Source organism: Equus przewalskii, chromosome 23 (assembly GCF_037783145.1).
Source record: "Equus przewalskii isolate Varuska chromosome 23, EquPr2, whole genome shotgun sequence".
NCBI classification, from domain to species: Eukaryota; Metazoa; Chordata; class Mammalia; order Perissodactyla; family Equidae; genus Equus; species Equus przewalskii.
Genome location: NC_091853.1, coordinates 8,843,874 through 8,871,360, shown reverse-complemented (window position 1 = coordinate 8,871,360; position 27,487 = coordinate 8,843,874). Strand labels below are relative to the sequence as shown.

At 34.9% G+C, this 27,487-nt stretch overlaps 1 protein-coding gene across 17 annotated transcripts in view; it reads right to left on the bottom strand.

Moving 5' to 3' along the window:
- RABGAP1L (RAB GTPase activating protein 1 like) overlaps window positions 1-27,487 on the bottom strand; it is a 675,876-nt gene that overhangs the window by 582,800 nt on the left and 65,589 nt on the right. For all 17 annotated transcript variants that reach the window (XM_070590936.1, XM_070590944.1, XM_070590948.1 and 14 more), the window contains 6 exons: window positions 25,716-25,886; window positions 24,080-24,272; window positions 16,521-16,731; window positions 13,485-13,659; window positions 6,560-6,717; window positions 4,807-4,917 (listed from right to left, as the gene is read on the bottom strand). In XM_070590936.1, the coding sequence (XP_070447037.1) occupies window positions 4,807-4,917; window positions 6,560-6,717; window positions 13,485-13,659; window positions 16,521-16,731; window positions 24,080-24,272; window positions 25,716-25,853 (986 nt within the window). In that variant the 5' untranslated portion in view covers window positions 25,854-25,886. The remainder of the gene's footprint in view (window positions 1-4,806; window positions 4,918-6,559; window positions 6,718-13,484; window positions 13,660-16,520; window positions 16,732-24,079; window positions 24,273-25,715; window positions 25,887-27,487) is intronic.

The following is a 27,487-nucleotide window of genomic DNA, read 5'->3' as shown; positions in this document are numbered from 1 at the left end:
TTATAATACCTTCCTCATATGTTGTTACGACAATTAAATTTTACAATGGCCATCACACAGCAAGTGCTCAATATATGTTGGTTGTTGTTATTATTTTCTCTTACACCCAGTTCCTAAATAAAGCTTAACATGTAAAATCTAACATGAGTGCTTGGGAAAAACAAAAGAATATTAGAAATGTTTGAGATATGAAAGCAGTTTCCACCTATCCTCTAAACAAAGTAGGATTCTATCAGTTGCAGCGTTCTCTTACTTCTTACATATTACGACAAATTTAGTCAATGCTCTAACTTTATAAAATTTTTATATACTTTTTATTCATTTATTCAACAAGTTTTTTAAAAGAGGCAGTAGAGGGTAACAGGTATTCTGGTACCAGATGGACTCAGTTCAAATATTAATTATATGACCCTGGGCAAGTTATTTATCTTCTATGTGCCTAAGTTTCCTCAACTTTACAATGTAGATAATAGTACCTAAACCTCATAGGTAGCACCTAGAACACTGCCCAGCAAAGAGAAAGTACTCAGTAAGGAGTAAGTAGCTTACTACAAAGTTGTGTCTTCCTACGAATGTGCTAGATGTTGAAGATTGTGGGACAAATGACACAGTACTTGCTTCAAAGGGGTCGAGACAGATAACGGCAGTATAATTTGTCAAATATCTACATATGAGGGATGCTTGAACCCTTAACTGCACACAGAAATGGCTTCTTTCATAATAAAAATTAATATTAAAAAAACCCAAAATATTGAAAATTAGCATTTGGGGTGGGTGATGGGTGCACTGGGGTTCAATATGTTATTCTTTCTACTTTTGTGTATGTTGGAAATTTTACATAACGAAAAGTTGTTTTAAAGATGATAAATCATTTCCTCTTTCAGAAGATAAGCCAAAATTATAAAACTTGAAGGATTTTCTTTCACACCAATGTCTTTATACTACAAATTAACTTTTGTCAGCAGCAATGTTTAAGGTTCAGAGATGTTAAGAATTCTCTTGACAAGACTGCCACCTGCTGGATTACCTTAAATTCCACCATTTACATTTTGTGATTTAAACACATTAAATACCACGCATAACCCAGTAAAAGGCAAGGGTTTCTCTTTTCCAAGAAAGATAAATCCAAGTATTTACAAAATTTCCCGTAACACAGAAAATTCTACCTGTTATGTGGGACAAAGTATTTTAGGAGAAGACCCCTTTTAGTTTGAATGTCTACAGAGTCATCTGACAGAATACGTGAAAAAGGAAGTACAGAAAGTTAACATGGATTTAGTAATTATTGCTGGATATATGAACCCATAGCTGTTAGAAATTATCATCAATTATACTAAAATAAAAGCAATATAGTAAGTGGTTATATATGGAATGAAAAAAAATTTTTTTAACTATCCTGAAGTTATACAAATGGGTACTTGGGCTTAGGTAAAATTTCTAATGATAGCAATATATACTGATTCAAAAGGTGTTTTATCCCAAATAACTGAGGTAGAAACTGAGATAACGTGCTCTGGAAAAATCTCTTAAAATTATTCAAAAAGTACCTCAAGTGATAATGAAGACACTGATGTTGAAAACTATTGAGAGTCTGAATAAAGTTGTTTTGTGAATATCAGATGGGCAAAAGGCAACATTTCTAAGTGATTATTCTGTGTAATATATTTTAAACATATGTGTAAATGTTTAATTAAATTAAAGAAAACATTATAATTAGGCATTCAACTATTTCACCTATATTCATCAAGATTTCTATATTCAAGCTGATCAAACTTGGAGCTTCTCATTGGGAAAAGGAAGAACTGCCTTATAGACAAACAAAGCATAGGCATCCAGAGTAGATGCATAATATACCATTTAATTATAAAACTCAAAGATTTTTAAATACTATTTATTAAAAGTTAAATTACTCAACAATTAATACTTCTTTGCTTGTGTTACTACAGACTTGTCAAATGGAAAGCTGCCTTTTGTTATGCCAGAAACGAAGTGCTGAGGGCATGTCAAAAGGACAAACAGTTTGAAGGGGCTCCCACTGGCAAGTTCTGGGACAATTTGAGGACCAAATAATGGAGCACTGTAGTGAATTATAAACTACTGGGGTAGGGCGGAGGTTCAGGAGTCTATGCCAATAACAAATAAATAAATAAATAGTAGAAAATGAGAGCTCCAGCTTACATCAGAATGACAAGATCTAACTGGTAAATCGAGAGAAAGTGCAGGAGATGGAAAATTATCATTTTGCATCCATCATGGTAAAGATTAGATCAGACAAGAATCATGAATAAATGCTGAAGAAAATTTTCATGAGAACCAGGACATTTTCATGGGACTCCCGATAGACTGCTTACCAGCTGCAATGGAGGGGAAAAAAAGGAATTACAGTAGGGACAGATGTCTTGACTGGGTAATCAAAATTAACATCACTGGCAAGAGATATATGGTTATCAAGCACCTCCAGATGTGATACACTGTGAAGGAAACATCACCACCTATGCAGCAATATTTAATCTGAATCTAATCAGGATGAAATGTTAGATAAACCCAAAATGAGCAATGTTATATTAAAAAGAGGAGAAAGGGATGTAATCTTCAAAAATGTCCATGTTGTAAGAGACAAAGTCTGTGGCAATGTTTCCAGATTAAAGAAAGCTAAATACACATGGCAACTAAATGCAATATCTGACCCTAGCGTGAATCCTGAACTGGAGGGGGAAAAGGATGTGATTGGGTTAACTGATAAAACTGCACACAGCTGGTAGGTTAGATAAAAAGTATTGTACGAATGCTAAATTTACTGCAGTTGATTCATATAATGTCGTTATATAAGAAATATCCTATCTGTATTTTTAGGAAAGACACATTTCCCAAGGAAGTATATAGGGATAAAACACCATGATGTATGCAACTTACTCTTACATTGTTCAGAAAAACAATAGTGTGTGTGTGTGTGTATGTGTGGAGGTAGGTAGGGAGAGAAAGACTGAGAGAACAAGAGAGAGCGAGAGAGAGGAAAGGAGAGACTGAGAAAGCAGGTACAAAGCAAACGGGAGTAAAATGTTACCAATAGGTGATTCTGAGTTTACAGGTGTTCTCTGTACTAGTTTTATTTTTTTAACTCTTCCGTAAGTTTGAAATTACTTCCAAATAAAATTACTTCCAAACATTGCTATATCTACTGCTAACAAAAAAAAATTAAAACCCCGTCATCATTCTTTTAGGACTAAAATATTCAAAATCAATGATATCTTTAATCATCAGCTATTTTTCATAAATTTTAAGAAGCCATCAATCTTAAGACTCACAATTATTTTTTTATACCAGTAAGAAAGGGAAAAAAAGATGACAACTGTAAGATTCCATCAACTGTTAAACACACAATTTCAAAGATGTTAAATGTGAAAACATATGCATCTTAATATTGATGAAACATGGTTTTTATGTAATTTCACAAACAATTAAAAACGCATACATCGCTGTACCAAGATGTTGACTGAACAGAACTCTTCCTGTTATCTGGATACTGGCAGTAGAATCCAAAGACGGGAACAAAGTGGAGCTAAATAGCTGACATTCTAAAGAAAGCTGCAGATCACTAGGGGCCAGACACCTCCCTCCTAGGTCTCAGAGGGACAGAGGTGGCCATCAGCCGCCACCTCAACTGGCCCCACTTTCATTCCCAGTCTAGAGAATGTGGAGAGGGGAGAGGGAGTGGTCATAGTGGACAGCAGCCTTGATAAGGGACTTTTCTTTCTCTAGTGATCATTGCCAATTTTTCCCACTCCTTAAAGCCAAGTGAATAGGCATTTGTTTTTATTTCCAGTTTTTTTGCCACTATAAACAACGCTCTAATAAACATCCTTGAAACATGTCCATAGACAGCGTACTTTTATTTCCAACAGGATAGATTCCCTAGAATGGGACTAACATGTCCAATTATACGTATGTTTTTATCTTTATACATGTTGCAAGACTGCTTTTCAAAAATGATATACACACACTTTACCCTTTTCCACATATCCCCATCAGCTCTACATGTTATTTTTGTCAACGCGATATCTTATTCTTACCTTAACTACAATTTCCTGTCTATTTGTGAATCGGGACATCTTTACATACATATATTTGTTAGCCATGTGAATAGCTTTCCTGTGATTTGTCTACTCATACTCTTGTTTTTCTTTTTCTCTGCCAATTGTTAAGAAATTTATGTATATTATAGATAACAATCTTTCATCTGTCATTTATATTACAAATATTTTTTACAGAATTATCATCTGTTATCCTTTGTTTATAGTATCTTCTGTCCTACAAGAATTTTTTGTTTTGTTTTTATATGGTCGAATACACACATAAATATACAAATGAACACACACTCATATATGTGTGTGTGTGTATTTATATACTTAAAAGATGTAGCATTTAAAGCTTCTGAAATCCCAGTAACTAAATGGACTTTTTAATAATCAAAGATGAATGAGAAGTTAAGGTATCTGACCTATATGTAAATGATGGACAGTAGGAAAAAGAAACGTGAACAAACAGGGTTAAAGCAGTTATTACTGAAAAAATAAAACCATTTCATGTTTACTTCCCCCATCAATTGAGATTTTCAATGCACCAGCCACATCTAACTTATTTAAGTGGAGAAAGCATTATGATTTTCATTCTCATTTTTAAGTGGAGAACTCAAGTATGGAGAAAAGCCAGGCTGAGTAAGACAACTGAGATTCATAGTACATCTCTTGAAACACAGTAACAGTGTCAGCACAAGTTTTTGAGAGCATTTAGGAGCAAGCTGCTTACCTTTCAATAGCTAATTCTTTGTTAGAAAGTTGCTGTACTGTAATCACAAGCTTCTTCTCTATTCCTTGTTTTAATTTGAAATAAAACTTATCTCTATCCTTAGGCACAGGACTGAAAGATGCAAAAAAAAGAGGAATTATCGATACAACAATTAAGACAATTAAATAAGATAATCTATTCCAAAGTTAGAATGAGATAAGGTATTTAAGCAACAACACCGTTATTCTCAAGATGCACTAAACTCTCATCTTGCCACAGAGTTACAAACTACAAATTTTACACTCAGCAAAACGGAGTAGCTATTAATTTTTAAACTGGATTTACAAGAGCCTTATATTTTATCTCCAACCAAGGTTAAAAACAAGATTTCTAAAATGACATAACTTTGAATTTTGGTTTTAAATTTAACAAATTTAGGAATATGGTTTATTTTTTAAGACTGTCACATCTCTAGTTTAGCTGGTTGTGTGGCCATGAGTGCCCTTTGACATAGTGAAACCCAAGGCAAAGCAAAGTGAGAAGAGCTTACTTTTAAATATCTAGAATTTGAGATGACTGAGACAGATCCAAGTAAATATAAATAAAAGATGGACAAAGGGGACCCCAGTGGCCTAGTGGTTAAGTTTGGCGCTCTCTGCTTTGGCAGCCTGGGTTCAGTTCCCAGGCATGGACGTACACAGCTGGTCAGTGGCCATGATGTGGTGGCGGCCCACATACAAAACAGGGGAAGATTTGCCACAGATGTTAGCTCAGGGCAAATCTTCCTCAGAAAAAAAAAAAAGAAAAAAAGATGGACAAAGAGCTATAGACCAGGGCAAGTTAAATTCTAGCCTAGGCCAGACTGACTATTCTTTTTTTTTTTTTGCTTGAGGAAGGTTGGTCTTGAGCTAACATCTGTGCCAATCTTCCTCTATTTTTTGTATGTGGGATACTGCTACAGCACGGCCAGATGAGCAATGTGTAGGTCCACACCCGGGATATGAACCAGTGAACCCCGGGCCACCGAAGCAGAGCATGCGAACTCAACCACTACACCACCAGGTTGGCCCCTAGACTGACTATTCTTAAGAATTAATTCAATAAAACAATAAATGTCTAAAATGTAGGTTGTCTATCTGAAAATGAAAAATACCCTGAGCAACTTATCTGAAACAAGACTCAGTTTCTATATCTATAAAAAACATAAAATACCTAACAATTATTGTTAGAATTAAAGGTATAGTTAAGGCACACAGGCGATCGTTAAAAAGTATAACTGTTTCCTATTACCTATTTTTGAACTGGAGGAAAACATTCTAAATATACAAGGGAAGGAAACGTTTAATTAAATGATGATCAAACCACACAACATACTATTGGTAATCATTAAAAATGATTTTAATTAAGAACATTTGAATTAAAAGTTTTTTATATCATAAAAGATAAAAGAAATTATATATACAATTGTATAAAAATACTCCCTAGAAATAAACAAAGGGAATAAATGAAATATTAAAAATAATGTCTGTAGCTGACTAGACTATAACTTTTTATTCTTTTATCTTACTAAATTTGCTATAATATCAGTATTTTTAAATATTAATCATTTACATAAAATATTTGAAAAGCATAAGTAAAACATACTCATTCACCAAATATTTATTTATCATTTTAAGGTTTTATATCAACATTGTATAGTTTCTGAAGCCTATATATTAGCCAACATTATATTTCAGGTACAGTGCCAATTTTTATTCTTTCCAAATAACCTCACCTAAAGTTTCCTTTTCCATCATCTTCTTTTACCTCCAAGGAGACACTGAAGGTAAACACATCACTGTCAGGGGTAGGAATAACTGAGTCTTTAACATCAGACACTTGTCTGGAAGAACGTTTGAATGCTGTACAAAAACTATACAAAATTCTGCTTACCTAAAAGAATAAAAACGGAAATACCATTAGGCAAAGGTTTTAACTGCATTTTAATATCCTTATCTCCTAATTCTTGAATCTATAACATTCATGGTCACAATTCCCTTTAGCAGATAAAGTAAATATATTTTAAGCAGATACATATATATGATATATACATAGTTTATAATATATTATATAGTTTATAATATATAGTATAAATACAGTCAAGCATGTGTGTACATAGTTTGCTTCTTTGAATCTGGAATTTAAACACAATAATAAAAATGCTAAATTTAAGTTCACAAAAGAAACTATATTTATTTATAAATGTTTCCAGGACTCAGAACATACTATATTGTACTGAACGAATCCTAAGATAATTACTAGAATGATGCGGGATCTAAATCTTTCCAATGAATACACACAAACAAGGTTTTAGCCCAAGCTGCCAATTTCTCTTTTCACTCCCCTCAGCTTCAGAGGGCTAGACACTAAGTCACAGAATAAAGCAAATCCTGCTGTTAGCAATAAGAAAACATGATTTAAAGAGCTTCCAGTGTTATTACTCAATGTTCTTGCAGTATAAATGCAGTGCAGGATTCCCAGAATGAATGCTGGAATGCTCTCATCTATTTTATTATTATTAAGCCACCCTGGTGACTACTTTAAAATGGCTAATACTCTTCTCCTAAAGTAAAGAGGTGTTCTAAATCCCTCACTCTTCCAGAAGTTATTCTCTTCCTTAGTTCCAAAAGCAGCATTATACCATTTCAAACTTGTAAGCCTGAAGCTCAAAAGACCTTCCAGATCTCTCGGGCCACCCATGGGTTGAACAACAAAAACAAGAAATAAGAAGGGTTTAGGAAAGGTTGTATTTTCAAAACCTCACACTGGGAGGTGCAAGAGACTTCTCTGAATATTAAATTCTTCACTTTAAGGTGAATTCAAACTATGCATTGAATCAGATTAGTCTAGGACTATGATAGTTTGTAAATTTCTTGAAACAAGAGAAATCATCAGTACTTTTAACAGCAGCAGAAAGTCGTAACGTAGGGGGGTCTTTCCTCGTTTTTCTATTTTTATTATACTCACATATTCCACCTTTTTCATACACACAATCTACCACATTCAAAAACAAGTGGTCCTCAAACTTCCAATAGCCATACTTACATCTATTAATCAATGATTACTCTAAACTGCCTTTCCAATGCCAAATTAATAATTTCTTAAATTAACTGACACCTTTTAACTATAAGAATGCTGCCTTCCAGCCTAAAGTTTAATTTGAGCAGTAGTATCCTATATGTATCACAGTGCTTATAAAATTTTTTAAATATTTTAATGTGTTATATACCAATGTAATTTTATACAAATAAGTAAAAACAATAAAAGTAGCAAAGGATTGATATTAATAAAGACTGTAGGCCTCAAATCTTATACAATTAAGACAATAATAAATTCATTCATTCATTCAACAGATATTTTCTGAGCACCTTCTGTGTACTAAGTATTATTCTCGGTGCTAGGGATGCAGCAGCAAACATGGAGCTTACACTCCAGCACATGTAACTTGAACGCATTTGGGGTAGGTGAGAAGGAATCATTCGGTAAGCCAAAGCAGAAATATTTAGCCTCAATGTATACTTATTTGACTTAGTCCAATAACTTAAGTGATATAGAGGAAAACAGAACCAAAGAACATGTTAGAAATAAGTCACTGAAGATTATGCCTACAAGGTAAAGTGTAAATACTTTTAGTTCTTTGAGTACTCCCCACTTCCTAACTCCAAATAAAATGTGAAGGCTATTGTTCACTTTTTATACATTCAAATTTAGGATATTTATAAAACATTATATGTGAAAATAGAGGACTATCTGTACATAATTTTTGATACTTTACTAGAGCCAAACCTCAACCATGTTTATTCTTTTTTCTCCTCTGCCATACCTTCTATTTCGTTTCCTTTGCGTCAGAGCTATCAGCAAGCCTGCCACATCAGGCCACACCAAACAAGTCAAAGAACTTGGGAAATTCCAAAGCAGATGGTAAGGCTCAGGAACTTCTTTTTTAAAATGCTAAGTATATGGGGCTGAGCCAGAGTAGTAGAGAATGATGGGGGAAAAAATCAGACTACATCTTTCTCTCTTTTGGGAGGAAGGACACAACAGTCCATTAGCTTCACTAATAGCAGTCAAACTACATATAATCTTGACCATGTCTTGCAAGTTGCTATTTCCAACAACAAGGTTAAAATCATTTGTGAATTCCAGAGTGTGTGAATGAGCTGGAATGGTGATCCAAGCATTGGTAAGATAGAGTAGCTTTAGAAACAATGATTATCAATGTCTATAGTGATTGGAACAAATTGGGTAACCAATTACATCATGAAAAGAAAACTAAAAACACATACTATGGCAAACTTTTCTACATATGTCACACAAACAAATAATCTAGAATAGGCATTTTCTTTGCATAAGGCAAAGATTTACTAACAAATAACAGTACAATTTTTCCCCATAAGGCAGTACCTATAGAAAGCACTAATTAACACAAAACTATGTGTTGAGGTGGTAGCGGTGGTTGTTTTTGAAGAGGTGAGGAGAGGGGCACATGTAGATATGTGGAAAGGAGATACACCAAAATCTTAACCCTGGTGGAATTTTCAGTAACTTTTATTTTCTTTTTTCAGTATTTTCCAAATTCTCAAATATGGATTACATGTTAACAGCCAAAAAATGCTCTTAAACAGAAAGGTATTCACTTAAAATAAATAACAGCCAATTTTTCCCAAGATAAAGCCTTCTCACTAATATTGGTGAAAGAGAATCAACTCTTAAAAATAGCAAATATCAAGAAAATGTTCACCCAAGAAATAAATGTAGAAAATCATTCTATAAAGACACCCAGAAAGATATGTGTTAAAATTTTAAAAACAACTTACTCAAATATACTCCTCACTGAAAGGAGTTAAAATAAGAGGCATCACACAAGAAACTTTATTTTTTTTGCTGAGGAAGATTAACCCTGAGCTAACAACTGTTACCAACCTTCCTCTTTTTTTGCTTGAGGTAAGATTAACCCCAAGCTAACACCTGTGCCAATCTTCCTCCACTTTATGTGTGGGTTGCTGCCACGGCATGGCTGACGAGTGGTGTAGGTCTGCACACAGGATCTGAACCTACGAACCCAGACTGCCAAAGCAGAGCATGTTGAACTTAACCACTATGCCACAGAGCCGCCGCCACAAGAAACTTTTTAAAAATTATAAAAATTTATTTAAGGAAAACACTAAGAATGCAACTTCTGGATTAATTTCCAAAATAAGGCACTTTGTTAAAATATCATATTAACAAACATCTGTTTAGAAATAATATTTTCCCATGCAAAGAATACGGTTTCCTTTTATATAGTGGCATATCAGCAACCCCAAGAAAAACCAGTGCATTATGAATAAAGATCTTCCCAATGACACCCTTGATATTTGATTGACACCTCTGAATGTCTTTAACACTAGATGATGACAACTGTGCTTCTAAAACACACCACTAAGAATTGCTAGTGATGGCAAGTATGTTAAAACGTACGAACAACAAACATCAAAATCTGTTTTGAAGAAAATGGTTACACTGACTAGTAGAAATAAATTCTAAAAAAGAGTCAACTAAGCCTTTTAAAGTATCTTTAAAAACAGTTTTGTATATACATCCATAAAGATGCAACAATAATAGGTGCCTCCTGGCTTCTTTCAGTATGCTTTCTGATATTCTGCTTTGCCTGCAATTCTTCAGCAGAAGCCCAGCACATCATTCTCCCTGAACAAAGATCATCAGCATCAAGGTACTTCTGGCTGAATTCCCCAACTCTTTTGCCATAGATAACTGAAATCCACTCCAGCATAGTCCTCAGAAGAATATCCAGGGTAACAAGTCAAATGTGTCCTAATTCTCCTGTGGGAACCCCTAATCCTTGTATCACAGGTCCAACCCTCACTGGCTTCCCTTCTCCCACTGTAGGTGACTGCTGCTTGTGGGACTTTAGTGTGAAATAAGAGCATCACAGTGACAGCCAGTAGTGGCAGCCATGCGCAACTCCTGCTTGAGAAGACATCTTCTTGCCTTTGACTGCTGACAACTTCAGATTTCATCCAGGGACTCTGCAAACAATGGAAAACAAATAAATTAGCAACGCTCCCGCACAGTACATACTTAAGCAGTAAGAATGTCTGTCACCTGTTCCTGAGCTATCTTTGCCAACTGTTTGTGCATATCAAAAGTGACCCAACTACTAAGGACTAAGGTTGTCCCTTTACCACAGATCAAGAAACATCTGGGAACTAGGTAACCAGACAACCAGTAAATGCAACTAAAAGACTTCTGATTAATTTAAAGGGTAATTATTTTTTGAGGGGAGAGAGAAAGGTGTTGGACATCTTCTGTAAAAGGCATGAATAAAATCCAAAGGTAGATGGAAGGCAAGCTATATGACTGATAAATCCCTTTATAAAGCATAATGGAAAGCCAAAAATCCACAACAATTGGTTTTTATAATATTTAAGCAACAGGAAAGTTGTTACTGAAAATTACACGGAGAGTCTGGTGAGAGACTTCCATTTGAAACCCAGCTCTATCATCTATTCTCTTTGCCTTGGGATAAACAAAGGGTAACTATACAATTTATCCATCAAACCAGAACACTTTTGAGAATAAAATAGAGTGCTATTAATAATACACCTGAACGATAAGCATAAACTAGGACTGCTCCAGGCAAAGAGGAGCATAAGACTACTAGTCTAAATACATATTATCTATGTCATGGAGATGTTATAAGTATCAAGTAAATGCTTAGCACAGTGCCTGGCATAAGCTCTTTGGTATTTACACTGGGTTACTTTTGATTTAGAAATGATCTGTCATAATAAAGTTTAATGACAAGTGTCATGTATTTCTCCTTCAAACAATTTTACCACCAATGTTCCATAATGTAACACTTCGAAAAATGTACTCTAAAAAAAATTAGATACATGGATATCACTTTCTTACAATCTGCAATGTACCAAATATCTTCTCTAGAAATATAATTAACACTATTTAATACCATATCCAAAATGGTCAGGCGAAGAATTAGCCACAGTTTTGTCCACCACTCATCCACTGCTAAATCTCTGATAAATGACAAATATTTCCCCCACCCATAAACAAGTGGATGGCATAATCCAAAAGAGTTTCATACCGTTATAGTTATGAAAAATGCTTGCAGCTAGGTCCCCTTCAATTTCCTTCTGCAGCAGTGGCTCTGCCTCTCCAAGCAGCAGGGTCTCCAATTCTTCAAAGTTCATTTCCTTGTTGTTGAGTGCCAATTATCCAGAAGCCACACAGGTATGTTAAATGTTGGCTGCCAACATGAAAAGCCAGGACTCTACCATCTGCCTCCCCACCTCTGTAGTGGAGTTGTAAAATAGACCCCCTCATTCACAAACAAAACGTATTCTTTCAACATATTTATATTCTCTGCATCCTATGTGCCAGGCACACTTGTGCTCATTCATTCTCCTATCTATCACACTTTTGGCCAAACCAGTCATTATATATATAAATATATAAATGGTGGGATAAAAGAGATTCAGAACTATCTAAAAAAACAAAAAACCAAACACCAAACTTGAACTTCTAACACAGGCATGGTTTCTGGCAGACAACTTCTATGGCTACAATCTAAATGATGTAATGATGTTCATGCAAGTTCATTTTAGCATAAATAAAATTAATCACCAGGGCATAAGAATAGACATATCACTCAGACTCTGCATCCAACACACAAGAAATCTACATTTCTATGAGTTCCCATGTTGTAGCCAGAAACAAACTCTCTGAACTACTGTTAACACAATGGCTTAATTATGTTTCATGATAAAGAGAAAATAGAATAACTGCTTTCAGCATTTTCTACTGACAATTTATATTTCCAAAAGCAAACACACCTGAGACCTTGCTTGTCAATCCCATTTATTAATGCCTTTGAAATGGTTGTAACTACTAAAGTTCTAAAAGTGCAACTTATTTTTAATTTGGGGAAAACTCAATAGATACAGAAAAAAGGCAATTTCCCCATGTATTTAACAGCCATTTGATTCTGAACTACTTCTCCAGTCTAAGAATAAACCACTACTTAATAACTGCTAAGAGGAACTTACTGGCATCTTCAAAGGACTACAAGTTGATACCCATGCTGTACGTTAAGCATTTGTATTTTCAATTAGGCCAGTTCTACAGAGCCTCCGAGTGAACGCAGATAACAAATAACCACAGGTCAAAACCACAGAGATCCATGAAACAGCCTTAGTGCAATATCTAAGTAAAAGCAACATGCAACTATTAGGCCCAGGAGAGAAATATGAATTGTTACAGGCACTTTTTAAAATCACATGGACCAATCGACATGAGCAAAATAATAAAAGATGTGCAAAAATATTCCTCCTTTCGAAGCCTGAGTAATTACTACCATGGTGGGCTGGGAGGACAGCTCATCAAGTGGGATTTTTCTGTCACATCTGTTAAGCTGAGAGTGCCCTATAATACCACTTTAGTGCACAGAGTTATCAGATTTAGCTTTCCATATTCAGTTTTATGCCATTACAAATATTAATTTTCTCTTTAGAAATATACTACAAATTTATGTAATATGGTATATGGTCATACATACTAATTTATATGACAGTGAGATAAGGGTCCAAAAATAATACCCTAATTCATCTCTATAGCAAATTGCTACGATATATTATACTTACTGCCTCTTTAATTTCACAGGAGAAAACATGTATCTGAAATTCTTCTGAACCATGGGAACTCTCTGTAAATGCAAAGCAATTGCTCTCTGTTGTCCCATCATGTCCACGTGCACAGAATAACACCTTATAGATTGGAAAAGATGCTATTTCCACATTGCTGGATTGGTCTATGATTCTGCAGAACAGTGATGAAAAATGAGATAAAATATTAACTATCAAAGAACAAAGGGAAACAGTTTTACTATGCCAGTAACAAAAACATGGTTATCTTAAAATCACAAAAATAAACTGGCACTAATAATGCAGGGAAACAAATTGTCTTTATATTCCTGCTATATACATATAAGGATGTATATGTATGCTATGTATATATATATATATATATATACACATATATACACACACACATATATATACATACAGAAACATCAATTCTTCACTTTCTTTTTTTTTTTTTTTTTTTTTTTTTTTAAAGATTTTATTTTTTCCTTTTTCTCCCCAAAGCCCCCCCGGTACATAGTTGTGTAATCTTCGTTGTGGGTACTTCTAGTTGTGGCACGTGGGACGCTGCCTCAGCGTGGTTTGATGAGCAGTGCCATGTCCGCGCCCAGGATTCGAACTAACGAAACACTGGGCCGCCTGCAGCGGAGCGCGCGAACTTAACCACTCGGCCACGGGGCCAGCCCCAATTCTTCACTTTCTTTTGACAATGACTTCATTTTTGTATTTCTTATGACCCAATTTACTTACGCCCAAAGCTAAGTATACATTGCCTGGTAAAATCTATGTCACCAATGCCTAAATGCTAGGCTTGTTCTGTTATGACAAAAAGAATGCCAGTATAGAATAGCACAGACCATCCCTGGAGAATTCATTTCTATTTAGAGCAGCACCTGTAAGTTTATCCAAGCCCCAGGTCATTGTTCAACCAAGACCTCTTTTACCCCAAAAATGGTCAGAGTGGTTCTAAAGATGAACTTAACAGAATTTAAGAGGTAAAAGGAGTTTGTGGGATTTAGGAGCAAATAATTCTCTAACTTTCCCTCTACAAATCCTAAACCCTAGATTGTTCTAAAAACTCAAGGCCAGGACCAGCCCCGTGGCCGAGTGGTTAAGTTCATGAGCTCTGCTTCGGCACCCCAGGGTTTCTCCAGTTCGGATCCTGGGCGCAAACATGCCACCACTCATCAGGTCATGCTGAGGTGGTGTCCCACATACCACAACCAGAAGGACCTACAACTAGAATATACAACTATGTACTGGGAGGCTTTGAGGAGAAGAAGGGGGAAAGAAAAACAAAGAAGACTGGCAACAGATGTCAGCTCAGGTGCCAATCCTAAAAAAAAAACAAAAACAAAAACCCAAGACCACTTCAGGATCTCAAACTGTGAAATCAAGAGACAAGTCAAAACACTAAGTCTTTGTCAAGGTGTGTTTGGTACTTTGAAACAAAATAAGTAAAATGCATTTTGACACTTTAAAGAGATATCATACAAACAACATATCTACAAAACCCTTTCCTGAAAAAGTCAAAGCGTTTTTATCAAAACCTGTAAATGTATATTGCTATTATTTTGGTACTTAGAATTTAGCTAACCTTTTCCCACATTGCAAACTTTGAAGAATGACGCAGATCAGAAAAGAATTTAACAAGCTTAAATCAGCCTTCAGGGAATATTACAGGTTCAGGAGACATTCAACCTAACTTCCTAGACCTGGTTCATTTATTTGTTCATTCAGCAAATATTTAATGAAAACTTGCTATGGACCAGATATTGCTATAGACACTGAAGCTACACCAGGGAAAAACACAAATAACCTGCTCGCATGGAGCTTACATTCTAGTGAGGAAGACAGACAATAAACAAATAAGCAAATAAATATACAATAAAATATCAAGTCAAGGAAAATGCTATGAAGAAAAAAAAGGCCCAGTAAGGAGAAAGAAAGGGGTAGTTATACGGTATGATCAAAAGAAGCTCCTTTTGATAAACTGTTTCTTGAAGTTAAACTGAGAAGAGGCAAAAAAGCCACTGGAAAACCAAGGAAAGACTGTTTAGGCAAAAGAAAGAGACTATACAAAAGCCCTGAGGTAGGAATCATGACAGGCCCTGAGGCAGGGATCACACTGGGTTTGAGAAAGAACAAAGAGGCTACTACGACTGGAATGTAGTGAATGAATGCAGTCAATGAATGCAGTGAAAGAGTAAGAGAAGCAGAGAGAGAAGACCGGTCAGACATGATAAAGATTTGGAATATAACCACAAGTGTGACTGGGCGCCACTGGAGGGCTGAGTGTAGGAGAACAACATTATCTGGTTTACATTTAAAGAAATTCAAAGTTCAGATGACATTAAATATTATTCCCAATTAAGCATAAGAGAAAAGACCATTTTGCTTCTTTCCAGTCTGACGTAAACAGCGTAAGATCTAGGGCTCACTCTAGTTTTTTGAACCACGGCTACAATGACATGTTGAAGGCAGGTTTTTATGCTCCTTCTGAATAAACATGACTTACAGGTATTTTTACAGTTATATTTCCATTTATAATATTCTAAGAATAAGTTTGTGGACTGGCCCAGTGGCGCAGCGGTTAAATGCTCACGTTCCACTTCAGCGGCCAGGGGTTCACTGGTTTGGATCCCAGATGCGGATATCGCACCACTTGGCACGCCATGCTGTGGTAGGCGTACCAGATATAAAGTAGAGGAAGATGGGCATGGATGTTGTTAGCTCAGGGCCAGTCTTCCTCAGCAAAAAGAGGAGGATTAGCAGTAGTTAGCTCAAGACTAATCTTCCTCAAAAAATAAAAAGAAAATTAAATTAAAAATTAAAAAAAGAATAATTTTGCAAATACCCCATGCAGACAAGCAACACAATTTAAGCTTAAACATGTTTACTTAGCGTGTCTGCAGAGTAAAAGTGAATTCACAGTAAGTCCTAGTCCTGATTTGTGATATAATATATACAATGTCATCACCACCACCCAAAGAACTTCATACATGTCTAAGAGGGGAAAGAAAAGTAACAGTTTACCTTACAGAACCTTCTGGAACATTTGGCACATATAGAGTAACAGGAAAGGGGTACTGACTGGAAGATTTCATAGTTGCCATTGCCCGTAAAGCCTCCACCTCATTACGTGGGGAAGAAACTTTCATACATCCTAAGTAGGTCAGTTTGTTAAATAAAACACTATCTTCTTCAGGTAATCCACTTGGAGAAGATGGTCTGGGTGTAGAAATTTCTGAAGAAAAAAAAAAAAGAAACACTCAAAAGTTAACACAAAACTTCACGGTATAATTTTGCCTATTGCCCAAAAACAAATGAAAAATTGCAAACAAAATTCAGGTCTCTCTGTGTTTTCATTTCTTTTAATGTTTATTCTATATCTTAATTCAGAGTTCTGGAATTGGCTATTTTATACTTTCAAATCTCTCAAAGTATCTTACTTAGCTATAACATCTTCAGAGAAAAAAATTCTAAGTTTTACATTTTAAAAAATCAAAAATACAGAGTTCAAATGGTACAGAACAATAAGGAGAAAAAGAACACACGAAAGAGAGTGTGAATTAGCCTAAAAATAATGAGGATTAAATAAAATTAAAATCAGCTAAAAGTTTCTCTTGGCTGTAAAAGATCCTGCACAGCACTGAATTTATCATATTAAGCAGCCTAACTTCCTAAGCAAAAGTAAACAATGTTAAGATGTTACATCTCATAATAATAGCAACAAAAGTCAAGCTCCTTATTTTGCTCCTTCCTGACTTGCTGGCTTCTATGAACTACGTAAGTACTCCAATGGAAATTTTTTCCTCCAAATAATTATTTTGGTGAATGATCCTATGATTGCTTCCCCCAATTCTCCCCTCCTCATTAATGAGTTTCTTTAAACAAACAAACAAACAAACAAAAACAAACCAAAAAACTGTTCACTTTAATTCTAAGCACAGCAAGTAGTAAAGGCTCCATTGTGGTTAGACAGTATCTATCTGCATACATCAGGTAGTATAAAACTCTCCCTGTGCCACTCTCTCATCCCCACCTGAAACCCACATTCAGCTAGTCTCCAATTATCCCGTTGTTACCCATATCCATGCTGCACAAAATTAAGTATGCCTGTCCCACCCAAACTAGATGCTTACAGCATGTTCAAATTCTCACTAACAGGATTCTGCTTACAGGATATTAATAAAGTCAGAAAAGCCATTCCCAACCTCCCCCACTCCAGCTCCCATCCTTATACTAAAACATGCAACCTCACCACCTACTTTTTTTCTATTGAGAAACTAAAGCCATTCAAATGAATTACTTCACCTACCATGTTCTCCAGTCACTAAAACATGTTTTTTCCCCTTGGGAATGAGTTCAATGTACTACATTTCAAAATGGATAAATAAAAAACCACAAACACACTAAGGTTGAACGCCAACATGTTTCCATTTTACTATTATTGTTATATGCACATATATTATGCATTTTTGTTAAGTTAGCAAGCACTTATGCAACAATTATTTGCAAGGTCCTGTGGTAAAACCATGCTTCAGTGACAGATGAGCATGATAGATCAAGTAGTTCAAGCAGTCTAACTTACGTATAACTGGAGTCCTACAAAAGACAGGGGGAGAAAAGTTTTTTGAAGAAATAAGTATTTTACAAATCTGTATAACTCACAGATTCACAAAATTCTGTATAGCTCAAATACGCAAACAGTACAGAAATGGATCTAAAAGAGACAGGTAACAAAATTAGCAGACAAGACCTTTAAGTAACTATATAAATATGATAGAGGATTTAAAGAAAAACATCTAACAAAACAAGGGGAAAATTAAAGACAGAAAAGAGAACCAAAAGAAATTCTAGAGCTGAAAAATGCTAGATCTAAAATGAAACATTCCCTGGATGGATATAACAGCAGATTCTAAATTGCAGAAGAAAAGAATTGTTAAATAAGTTCCTTGGTATAAAGGAAAATGATACTAGAGGGAAACCAAAGAGTGCGAAAAGTTATAAATATGAGGGAACCTTCTTTTAAGTTCTTTAAAATATAACAGACTATTTAAAGTGAAAAATTAGTATTTTGTAGAATTTGTAATATACGGACAAGCAAAATGAACAACAACAAAAGCATAAAGTCTGCAAAGGAGGAAACAGAAGATCCTCACAGTATACATGAAGTGGTATATTATTATTAAAAGAGAGACATGCTGAAGAATTGGGTTATAAACCTCAACACAACCATTAAAATAACAAAACAAAATTATATAGTTAACATCCCAGTAATGGAGATAAAACAGAATATTAAAAAATATTCAATTCAGAGGAAGGCAGGATGGGGGGGAAAGGAACAATAAAGAAAGGGACAAAAAGAAACAAACAGCAAGAGAGTAGGTACACTTATATCCAAACACATAAGAAATTGCATTAAATGTAAATTGTCAAAAACAGGGGTCATCAGTTTTAGCTGTAAACAGCCATATTATAAATATTTTGGGCTTTGTGGGCCCAGAGGAAAAAAATCTAAGATACTATGCAAATATTTATATAAAAAATAGAGAAAACAATCTTCCACAATTTTTTTTTACAAAATTCAAATTTTAATTTATGGACACTGAAATTTGAATTTCATGTAACTTCCACATATAACAAAATATCATTCTCCTTTTGACTTGTTTTGAACCCTTTAAAAATGTAAAAACAATGCTTACCTTGAAAGCCATACTGAAAATAAGTAGTGGCCAGGATTTGGCCCATGGGAGATAGTTGCTGACCCCTGGTCTAAACATACCAATTAAAAGACAGTCTATCAGACTGGATAAAAAAAGCAAAACTCAATTATGTGCTATCTATAAGAAACATGCACTTTAAAGACACAAATAGCTTAAAAGTAAACAAAAAAAATAGAAATAGACATACCATTGCAAACACTAATTTTAAGAAAATGAGAGCAGCTATGCTAGTATCAGAAAATTAGACTCCAAAACAAGGAATACTAAAAGGAGAAAAATGGACATTTTACAATGTTAAAGGTCAGTTTATAAGGAAAACATAGTAAGTTTAAGTGGTTATGCCCCTAACACTTCAAATACCTGAATACCTGAGCTTCAAAATATCTAAAGTAAAAACTGGCAGAACTAAAGATGCTCAAACTGAACAACAGTCAAGTTGAATAATAAGTCTGCTATCACTTTTCTCTCTTAACTGAAAACACTAGACAGAACATAAAAAATAACTACCTGAGGATTCTTTTTTAAAAAAGGAGACAATAATAGATTAGAGAGAGAAGTCAAAACTTGAAGAACTACCACTACAGTGTTGAAGTTCCTTTTTTTTTGTCCTTTATCTTCCAGTTTTGACCTAAGAGCAACCCAACTTGCAGAACCATGCAGCGAGTAACAAAACTGTGAAAGAAATCCAATCTTCCTGGCCAAAGGACAAAAAAGAAGTCCCTGCAAACCAGAGAGTGTTTGGGGAATTATAACTTGTTTTGGCGTTTTTCCTCTCTTCCTTTTTGCTCTGCCAGTTCTACCACAAGTCCAGCCATAATTATGGAGCTGGAGCTGCACTACAACTAGGGGGTGAGGAGGCGGATTAGGGAGTACCTCAGGCATCTAAAATTTGGAGGAAAAAAAAAATGTCTTCCAGGAGGAGAAGAGAAAGAGATTAGTACAGAAAAAAATATTTCTAAGAAATAGTGGCTAAAAACTTCACAAATTTGGTGAAAGACAAATTTACAGATTCAAGAATCTCAGTGAACCTCAACAAAAATAAATTCTAAATTGTTCTCAAATAATTTTTGAATTCTTTTCAAAGGACACTGAAATTCTAAATTATTTTCAAAGGACATTGCTCCATAGAAATCCAGGGGTTCTATGAAGGTGGCCAATGGAGATGAGGAGCCTACGCCATGCCCCACGTCCATTTTAAGCAGATGCGTGCTTAATGTGGGCTTGGATCTAAGTTGTTGTTTTTTTTTAAGTGCTTTCTTTTTTTTCCCCCCCCCTTAAAGATTGGCACCTGAGCTAACAACTGCTGCCAATCCTTTTTTTTTTTTCCTGCTTTATCTCCCCAAATCCCCCCGGTACATAGTTGTATATCTTAGTTGCAGGTCCTTCTGTGGGACACCGCCTCAACGTGGTCTGACAAGCAGTGCCATGTCCACGCCCAGGATCCGAACCAGCAAAACCTTGGGCCACCACAGTGGTGCACGCGAACTTAACCACTCGGCCACCGGGCCAGCCCAGGACCTAAGATTTTATGTGATTTTATTTTCAGCTTCAAGATTTCCAATACTACTGATGACGATGATGATGATAAGCATTTTATTTGCTACTTAGTTTGCACCAGGCATTTTACAAAATACTTTACGTGGATGATGTCATTTAATCCTCCAACATCCGAATGAGGCAGGTTCTAGTTTACCTCTTTGTTACAGATGAGGACTGCTAGAGAAGTAAAATAACTTGCACAAGGTCATACAGTCACAGACAGAGCTTGGATTCAAACCCAGGTCTGAACTTCAGATATCATGTCTTAACCTCCATGAAAGGTCTAAAATAAGATGAATTAAAAGCACAATTTAGTTCTTATTCTGCTCTTAATTAGAGAGTATCAGCTCTTCAAGGGAAGGAACTGTTCTAGCCTTTTTTATTCCCAGCACTTATTAATAGTGTCTAAAAGACTAGACACTCAAGGTATATCAAACGAATTAATCACTAAATAAATGAAATTTTTTAGGGTTAGTGGTCCTTTCAGCAACCTATCACATCATCTAGGCCCCACCTACACCCTATCCCATCCACAACTAAACACATCATAACCGCAGCCTTCATGTAGACAAACTCATTGGTAACTATTCAATTATGAGATCCTGAGTCAAGCAGGTGAATAGCAGAATATTTTTAGCAAGGCAACACTTTTAGACCTGATAAAATCATATACCAGTATAAGGAATTCCATTCCACCCAAATATAAATTCAGTCCTATTCAAGTCATGCTTCTTTAATTCCATCATCCCTTCTTCAGCAGAAGGATGCAAAGAGTAACAAAGAGCATGAGAGAGAAGACTCATCTGTGTATCCAAACAGTATTTTAGTACATTGCAGTAAACTAGCAAAGATTTCCTGTTAGAGCTGCAGTCAAGTAGCCAGGATATAAGATCCCCAAATGACAAAAACCAACAAGTTATCATGATGTTTAAACAAAAAGCTCTCATCTATCTCGTTTTATAACAGGCAAACAACATACCTTTAATGTTCACTTTAAACCATTTAAATCTAAATAATTTCCAGACAGTTCTTTGCCATTGAAGTTAAGTCTCATTTTAAACCAACCACAACAATTGTGTTGACTGCAACTATGAAAAGGCAGCTGAAATGTCTTGTCTTACTCCATTCAGGCTGCTTTAACAAAACACCACAGACTAGGTGGTTTATAACCAACAGACATTTATATCTCACAGTTCCGGACGTAGGGAAATCCAAGATCAAGGCGCTGGTGAGAGACCGCTTTCTAGTGAGCATCTTTTCAGTGTGTCCTCACAAGGTGGAAGGGACAAGCTAGCTCTCTGGGGTCTCTTTTATAAGGGGACTAATCCCATTCATGAGAACTCTACCCTCATAACCTAATCACCTCTCAAAGGCTCCAGTTCCTAACACCATAGCTTTAGCAGTCAGGAGTTCAACATATGAATTTTGGGGAGGACACATTCAGACTATAGCATGTCTTCTTATTGAAAATGAAAACTAAAAATATATAACTAGAAAAGAATAGTAAAAACTTACTTGTAAAGCAAAGGAAATTCTTCCTATCTACCAAGATCTTCAGTGAAAGATACATTTTTAAATATGTATTTACTGTAATGGGTGTTGAGAACACAAAAAGGTACACAATACATGGTCTCTATCAAATATGCTCAGAAATAAGAATCACATTATCTAAGTCACTGCAAAGGATAATTGATTCCAAGAACCCATCAGAGCTACATCAGAAAAGGTATTTCTTCCTTTTGATTCCTTTAACTAGAAAGTAGCATAATTATATGAACGCTGGTATCAGTATGCTTTGGGTTTTGAGGGAGGGGTGGGGATTTAAGAAACTCAAAAGATAAAGCAAAGCACAATGAATAATACAATCTCTCATCTTCCCTCAATGAAGAACAAAAGTTAATACTTAGTAAAGTTTGTTTCCAATCTTGTATTTTTAAAGAAATTTAAAAAATATATATATACACTTATATATATGTATGTATATATATAGCCTAAGTCCCTCTAAACTTAAATCTAGGCATGAGTATGACTATACACTGAGACCTATGAGTCTTTATAAGAATCATCAAACTAGCGGGTGCTCTTAGAGACCCTCAACACGTTGCAAATATCTTCTCCTAGCCTGTCATTTAATCATATTTATTATGGTATCATTCTCATTCAGAAGATTTAATTTTTATGTATTAAAATATAACTCTCTTTTCCTTTATGATGTGGCTTTTTCTACCCTGACAAACACAAAAATATTCTCCAATATTTTCTTCTTAAAGGCTTAATTTCCCCATTTAAATATTTGATTCACTAGGAATAAATTTTGTGTATAGAGTAAGTTAGGGCCATCAAGGCTCCATTGTGCAGCACTTTGGCCTATATCTATACTTACCCTACACAAACATTCAGAAATGGATCATGAATGTCTTAAGCCTTTCAGGATAGCCATATCTCTTCTGTCAGACGGACTTATTGAGGAGTTTGAATGCAACCAAGGCCTACACCAGTCAGTTCATGTCATCTCCCTGACCACTAGAAAATGGTTCAGTTGGCTCAGTCAGAGTAAAACTCACAACTTTTGTTCAATGGGTAGAAGAACAGAGCTCTTCTCTCTGCCACCAGGCATGAACAAATCACCTGGCCTTACTTACCAATTTCTGCTGCTAACTACTTTGTGACCAGAAGGGAAGTCAGTTAAGGAAGAAGGCGACATGAAGAAGATCAATGCTGAGTAGTTTACAAAGAAACATTACAAGAACCCAGACCAAACCACATCTCTAGCATTTAAAGTAGCTGAAGCAGAAGTTGGGTTTGGTTTAGTTTGGGTTTTCTTGCACCCAAAACCATTTTGACTTACAAGTTGGTATTCCTACTACAAATCCTACTCACTCATGAATGTATTTATTATTCAAAACGCTGATAAATTGATATGCTATTTTACTTACAATTTTCACAAATTATAATCTGAAATAACTGTAGTCAAACTTAGTAAAAAGACACATCATATGAAAGACTGTGTCCATTACACTACTCTCTGATATCCAAGAATTTATTCACTTACTCAGTAAGTATTTATTGAGGGCTTACTATGTGCAAAGTACCAGGTGTAAAATGTAGACCCAGACATCGTCCCTGGTCTTCGAGACTGATTTTACAAGTAAAGGTACAAACAGGAACATAAGAACCAAAGTGGAAACTCTCCAACAGAACTGAAAAGCTGGTGGCCCTGATCTTAGAAAACAAAGCTAATAGGATTTTCTAATTTGCATCTTAAAATTTTCATTATCACTTTATCCCATTTCTTGCATGGTTTCTAAGAGTTCAACAATAGAGTACCTGTATTTGACGGATCCAAAATTAACTGAAGAGATGGCTTATTTATTTGGCTGGTTGAAACATCTCCAAATGAATGGTCTGAAATCTCACTGGAACTTTGAGAATCAACAAGAAGACTGTTTTGCCCTTTCTCAGAATCTCTCAAAATCTCTTCCATGGCTTTTTCCAACTGTTCATCACCATTAGAAACTATCTAAAGACAAAGCAAGACAATTCTGTTTCAATCATACTATGGTTCTGGAGCGTAAAGAAAATATTTCATTTCTAGAAGAAATTAAAACAATCTGAATATTTAAATTTAAATATAGTTACTGAACACCAAGAATTTATGCAGTTGTATGTAATTTCACTAGATATAATACAAAATCCTGAATTACAGAACCAACTAAATTGGAGGATTAATAGTTTCAGAAAAAGATTTCTTCAGAAAAGACTTCAGGCAGTTTCCAACTACTTCTGATCTAAGATTTTATTCACAGAGATTTCATTTTCTTGTTTTTTCCTTTTTATTTTTTAGGAACACATTCTAAAAACCAGGTAATCATAAATTTATGTGTTTTAAATGGAAAAATTGATAAGTTTAAATAGACAGTGTCTACTGTATCATTTAAAAAGTCATTTTTCTAATCATAGCAGAAACATATTTCTGATTTCTTTACATGTTTTGCTTGGTAGCTGCCAAAAGGAGTACTGTTAATTTCCCTACATTTGTTTCATCTTTTTCTTAAAAGCAGGTGAAACATAAAGCCTAAGTAAATAAACGATGTCTTAAATTAAACACAGTAATACTAAAATACAGATATTTGAATAAATTTAGTCATTTATTTAAATAGAAATATTTAAATAAATTTAAATAAGATCATTGATTATTTTAATAAAATTACAAAACTATATACCCTCACTGTAATGTAAAATGGGTATTAAAATCTGATTTTTATAAAATTTAATATTTGTTAGATTGATATACTAATATAGCTTTGATGCCACAGTTAATATTAAATAAAAGTCATAAACAATATGTTGCACTTCTGACTAATTTTTCTATTCCTATTTCTAGAGGGTGGATATGCAATTCTCACGCATGTATACCTGGGTTTGTATGATTCTTTTTCTTTGAGTTACAAAAGGCAACATAAAAATGAAAACAAAAAGGAACCATATCCACATAAAAACTCAACTACTAAAAATATGACACATACTTTAAAAATATTTAGACAAGTCCACTGTTAAATCACATACTAGCATGTTAGTAACTGATTTAAAACATAAAAACCATAAAAAAAAGTCTCTGACATGAAAGTAAAACATAACTATTTATACAACTAACTTTTAAAACCCAGCAGTGAGAGACAAAAAGGTCCAGATAAATTAAATTTATGTAACATTTAATCCTTAAGTCTAACTCACCAATCATCCTTTCTCTTCTTTTTTTCCCTCCAATTCCTTTTTTCCAGAATTCCGAATTAAAAGATAAATAACCAAAAGCATAAAACTTTATAAATACACAAACCACATAATTAGCCTCCGGACAAATCAAACACTGACTTTGAATTTTACACATCTCCTAAGATAAGTTTCATCTAGTTAAAAAAATAGTAATTTAAAACAGTATCATTTGTAGAAAAGAAAAAAATACCTTCAGTTCAGGTTTTTCATCATGTTTTGTAGAAGTATCATCTGCATGCTGAGAAACCACAACAAATTCTTCACTGTTTTGGGTAGCCACAGAATCTGATGACCCACTAACCTTCTGTAATGAAGCTCTGACCTCCATTTCAGTTCTGCAAACTTCTCTTCCCACATTCACCTGGTTAAAACCACAGAGATTAAAAAAAAACAAAAGAACTATTGATTAAAAACACAAACCTAATCAATCCTCAGCCTTTAAAAATGGTTCATGTGAAGAAGAATTCTGCTGGCTAGATAATTCTCTCAAAACTAGGGAGGCTACCTTCTTGGACTGGGCCACATAATGGAAATGTACTCCATTCACCCTGAGTTTCCAGACTCAAAGAACCATATTGTTTCCCGAAAAACAACACAAAACAGCCCACATCTCAACTAAACAGATTTACTACTGTTTGACTCTATATTTCTCCCAGAGATAATGTTTTTGTTCTTTTTAATAAATAAAGTAAATAATTAAGCATGATACTAGAAGTATCTACAAATTCACACACAAACAAAAATTCTTTCACTGAAATTACTTTATAATTAAATCTAAATGTCTCCAAAAAATTTTTTGGAGTATTGCACCTTAAAATATTTTTTTCTGTGTCACTTTAGTTTGCCAATTAATACAGAATTCAACATCCTAAGCCATGTATCTTTTCTTTTCCAGACACATTACCACTTATTAGCAGGAGGAGGAAAAAAAAGAAGCCAAAGTTTTCACATTGCATTCATGTAGCAAACAATGTTTCAGTAATCAAATACAGTGTAATTCTATTTTCTGGATAGATCTCTACGCCACAGAAACTCACCATTCTCTATTACTTCCAAGAGTTCAAATATTCACACAAGTAATTTTAACTCAACACTGTAGACACTACAGTGTAGACACTGGAGACACTGTACTCAGCACTGGGGTTACATGAGGGAATAAGGCAGACAAGTAGCCTGCTCTCCTGGAGTTTACTTCTCATGAAGAAACAAGCAAGTAAGCAAATAAGGTAATCCTAAATCACTCTAAAGGCTATGAAGAAAATAAAATAGGTTAATGTGACAAAGAGTAGCTAAGGAGTGTAGGGACAAGTTTAAGTAAGGTGGTAGGAAAAGACTTTCTGAAAGAAAAATATTTGAGCTGAAACCTACAAGAAAAAAGAGCCATATATTAAACAACCTGCTCAGTGACCAAAGGGGTAACGTGACAGAGGGACAGGAAAGTAGGCTGGAGCTAAAGAACACAGGACCTTGTAACCATGGTAAATCTTCTGATCCATGCCTAAAATCCCTCCATAAATGTTTTTTTCTCTTTCTAATTAGGTACTTTGTTCATTGCCTCACATAAATACGGCTGCAATACCTCATTTTGCCATTAGGTGACACTAACACCTTTACTCCTGGCACACAAAAAAAATTTTACTTCCAGCTTCAAGCTACACTTCAAAACATTAATTACTTCCCAACTTTATCATAAATCAAAATTTCCAATAATATCAGAATAAAGAATAATTCTACTTCTAGGCTAATGTAATTAGCTAGTCATCATTTATTTCTGTTAAGAATGTTAATATCTTTTTTTTTTTTTGAGGAAGATTAGTCCTGAGCTAATATCCTTACCCATCTTCCTCCACCTTATATGTGGGACATCTGCCACAGCACGGCTTGATGAGCAGTGCATAGGTTCGTGTCCAGATCCAAACCAGAGAACCCGGAGCCACTGAGCCAGCAAAGCAGAGCATAGGA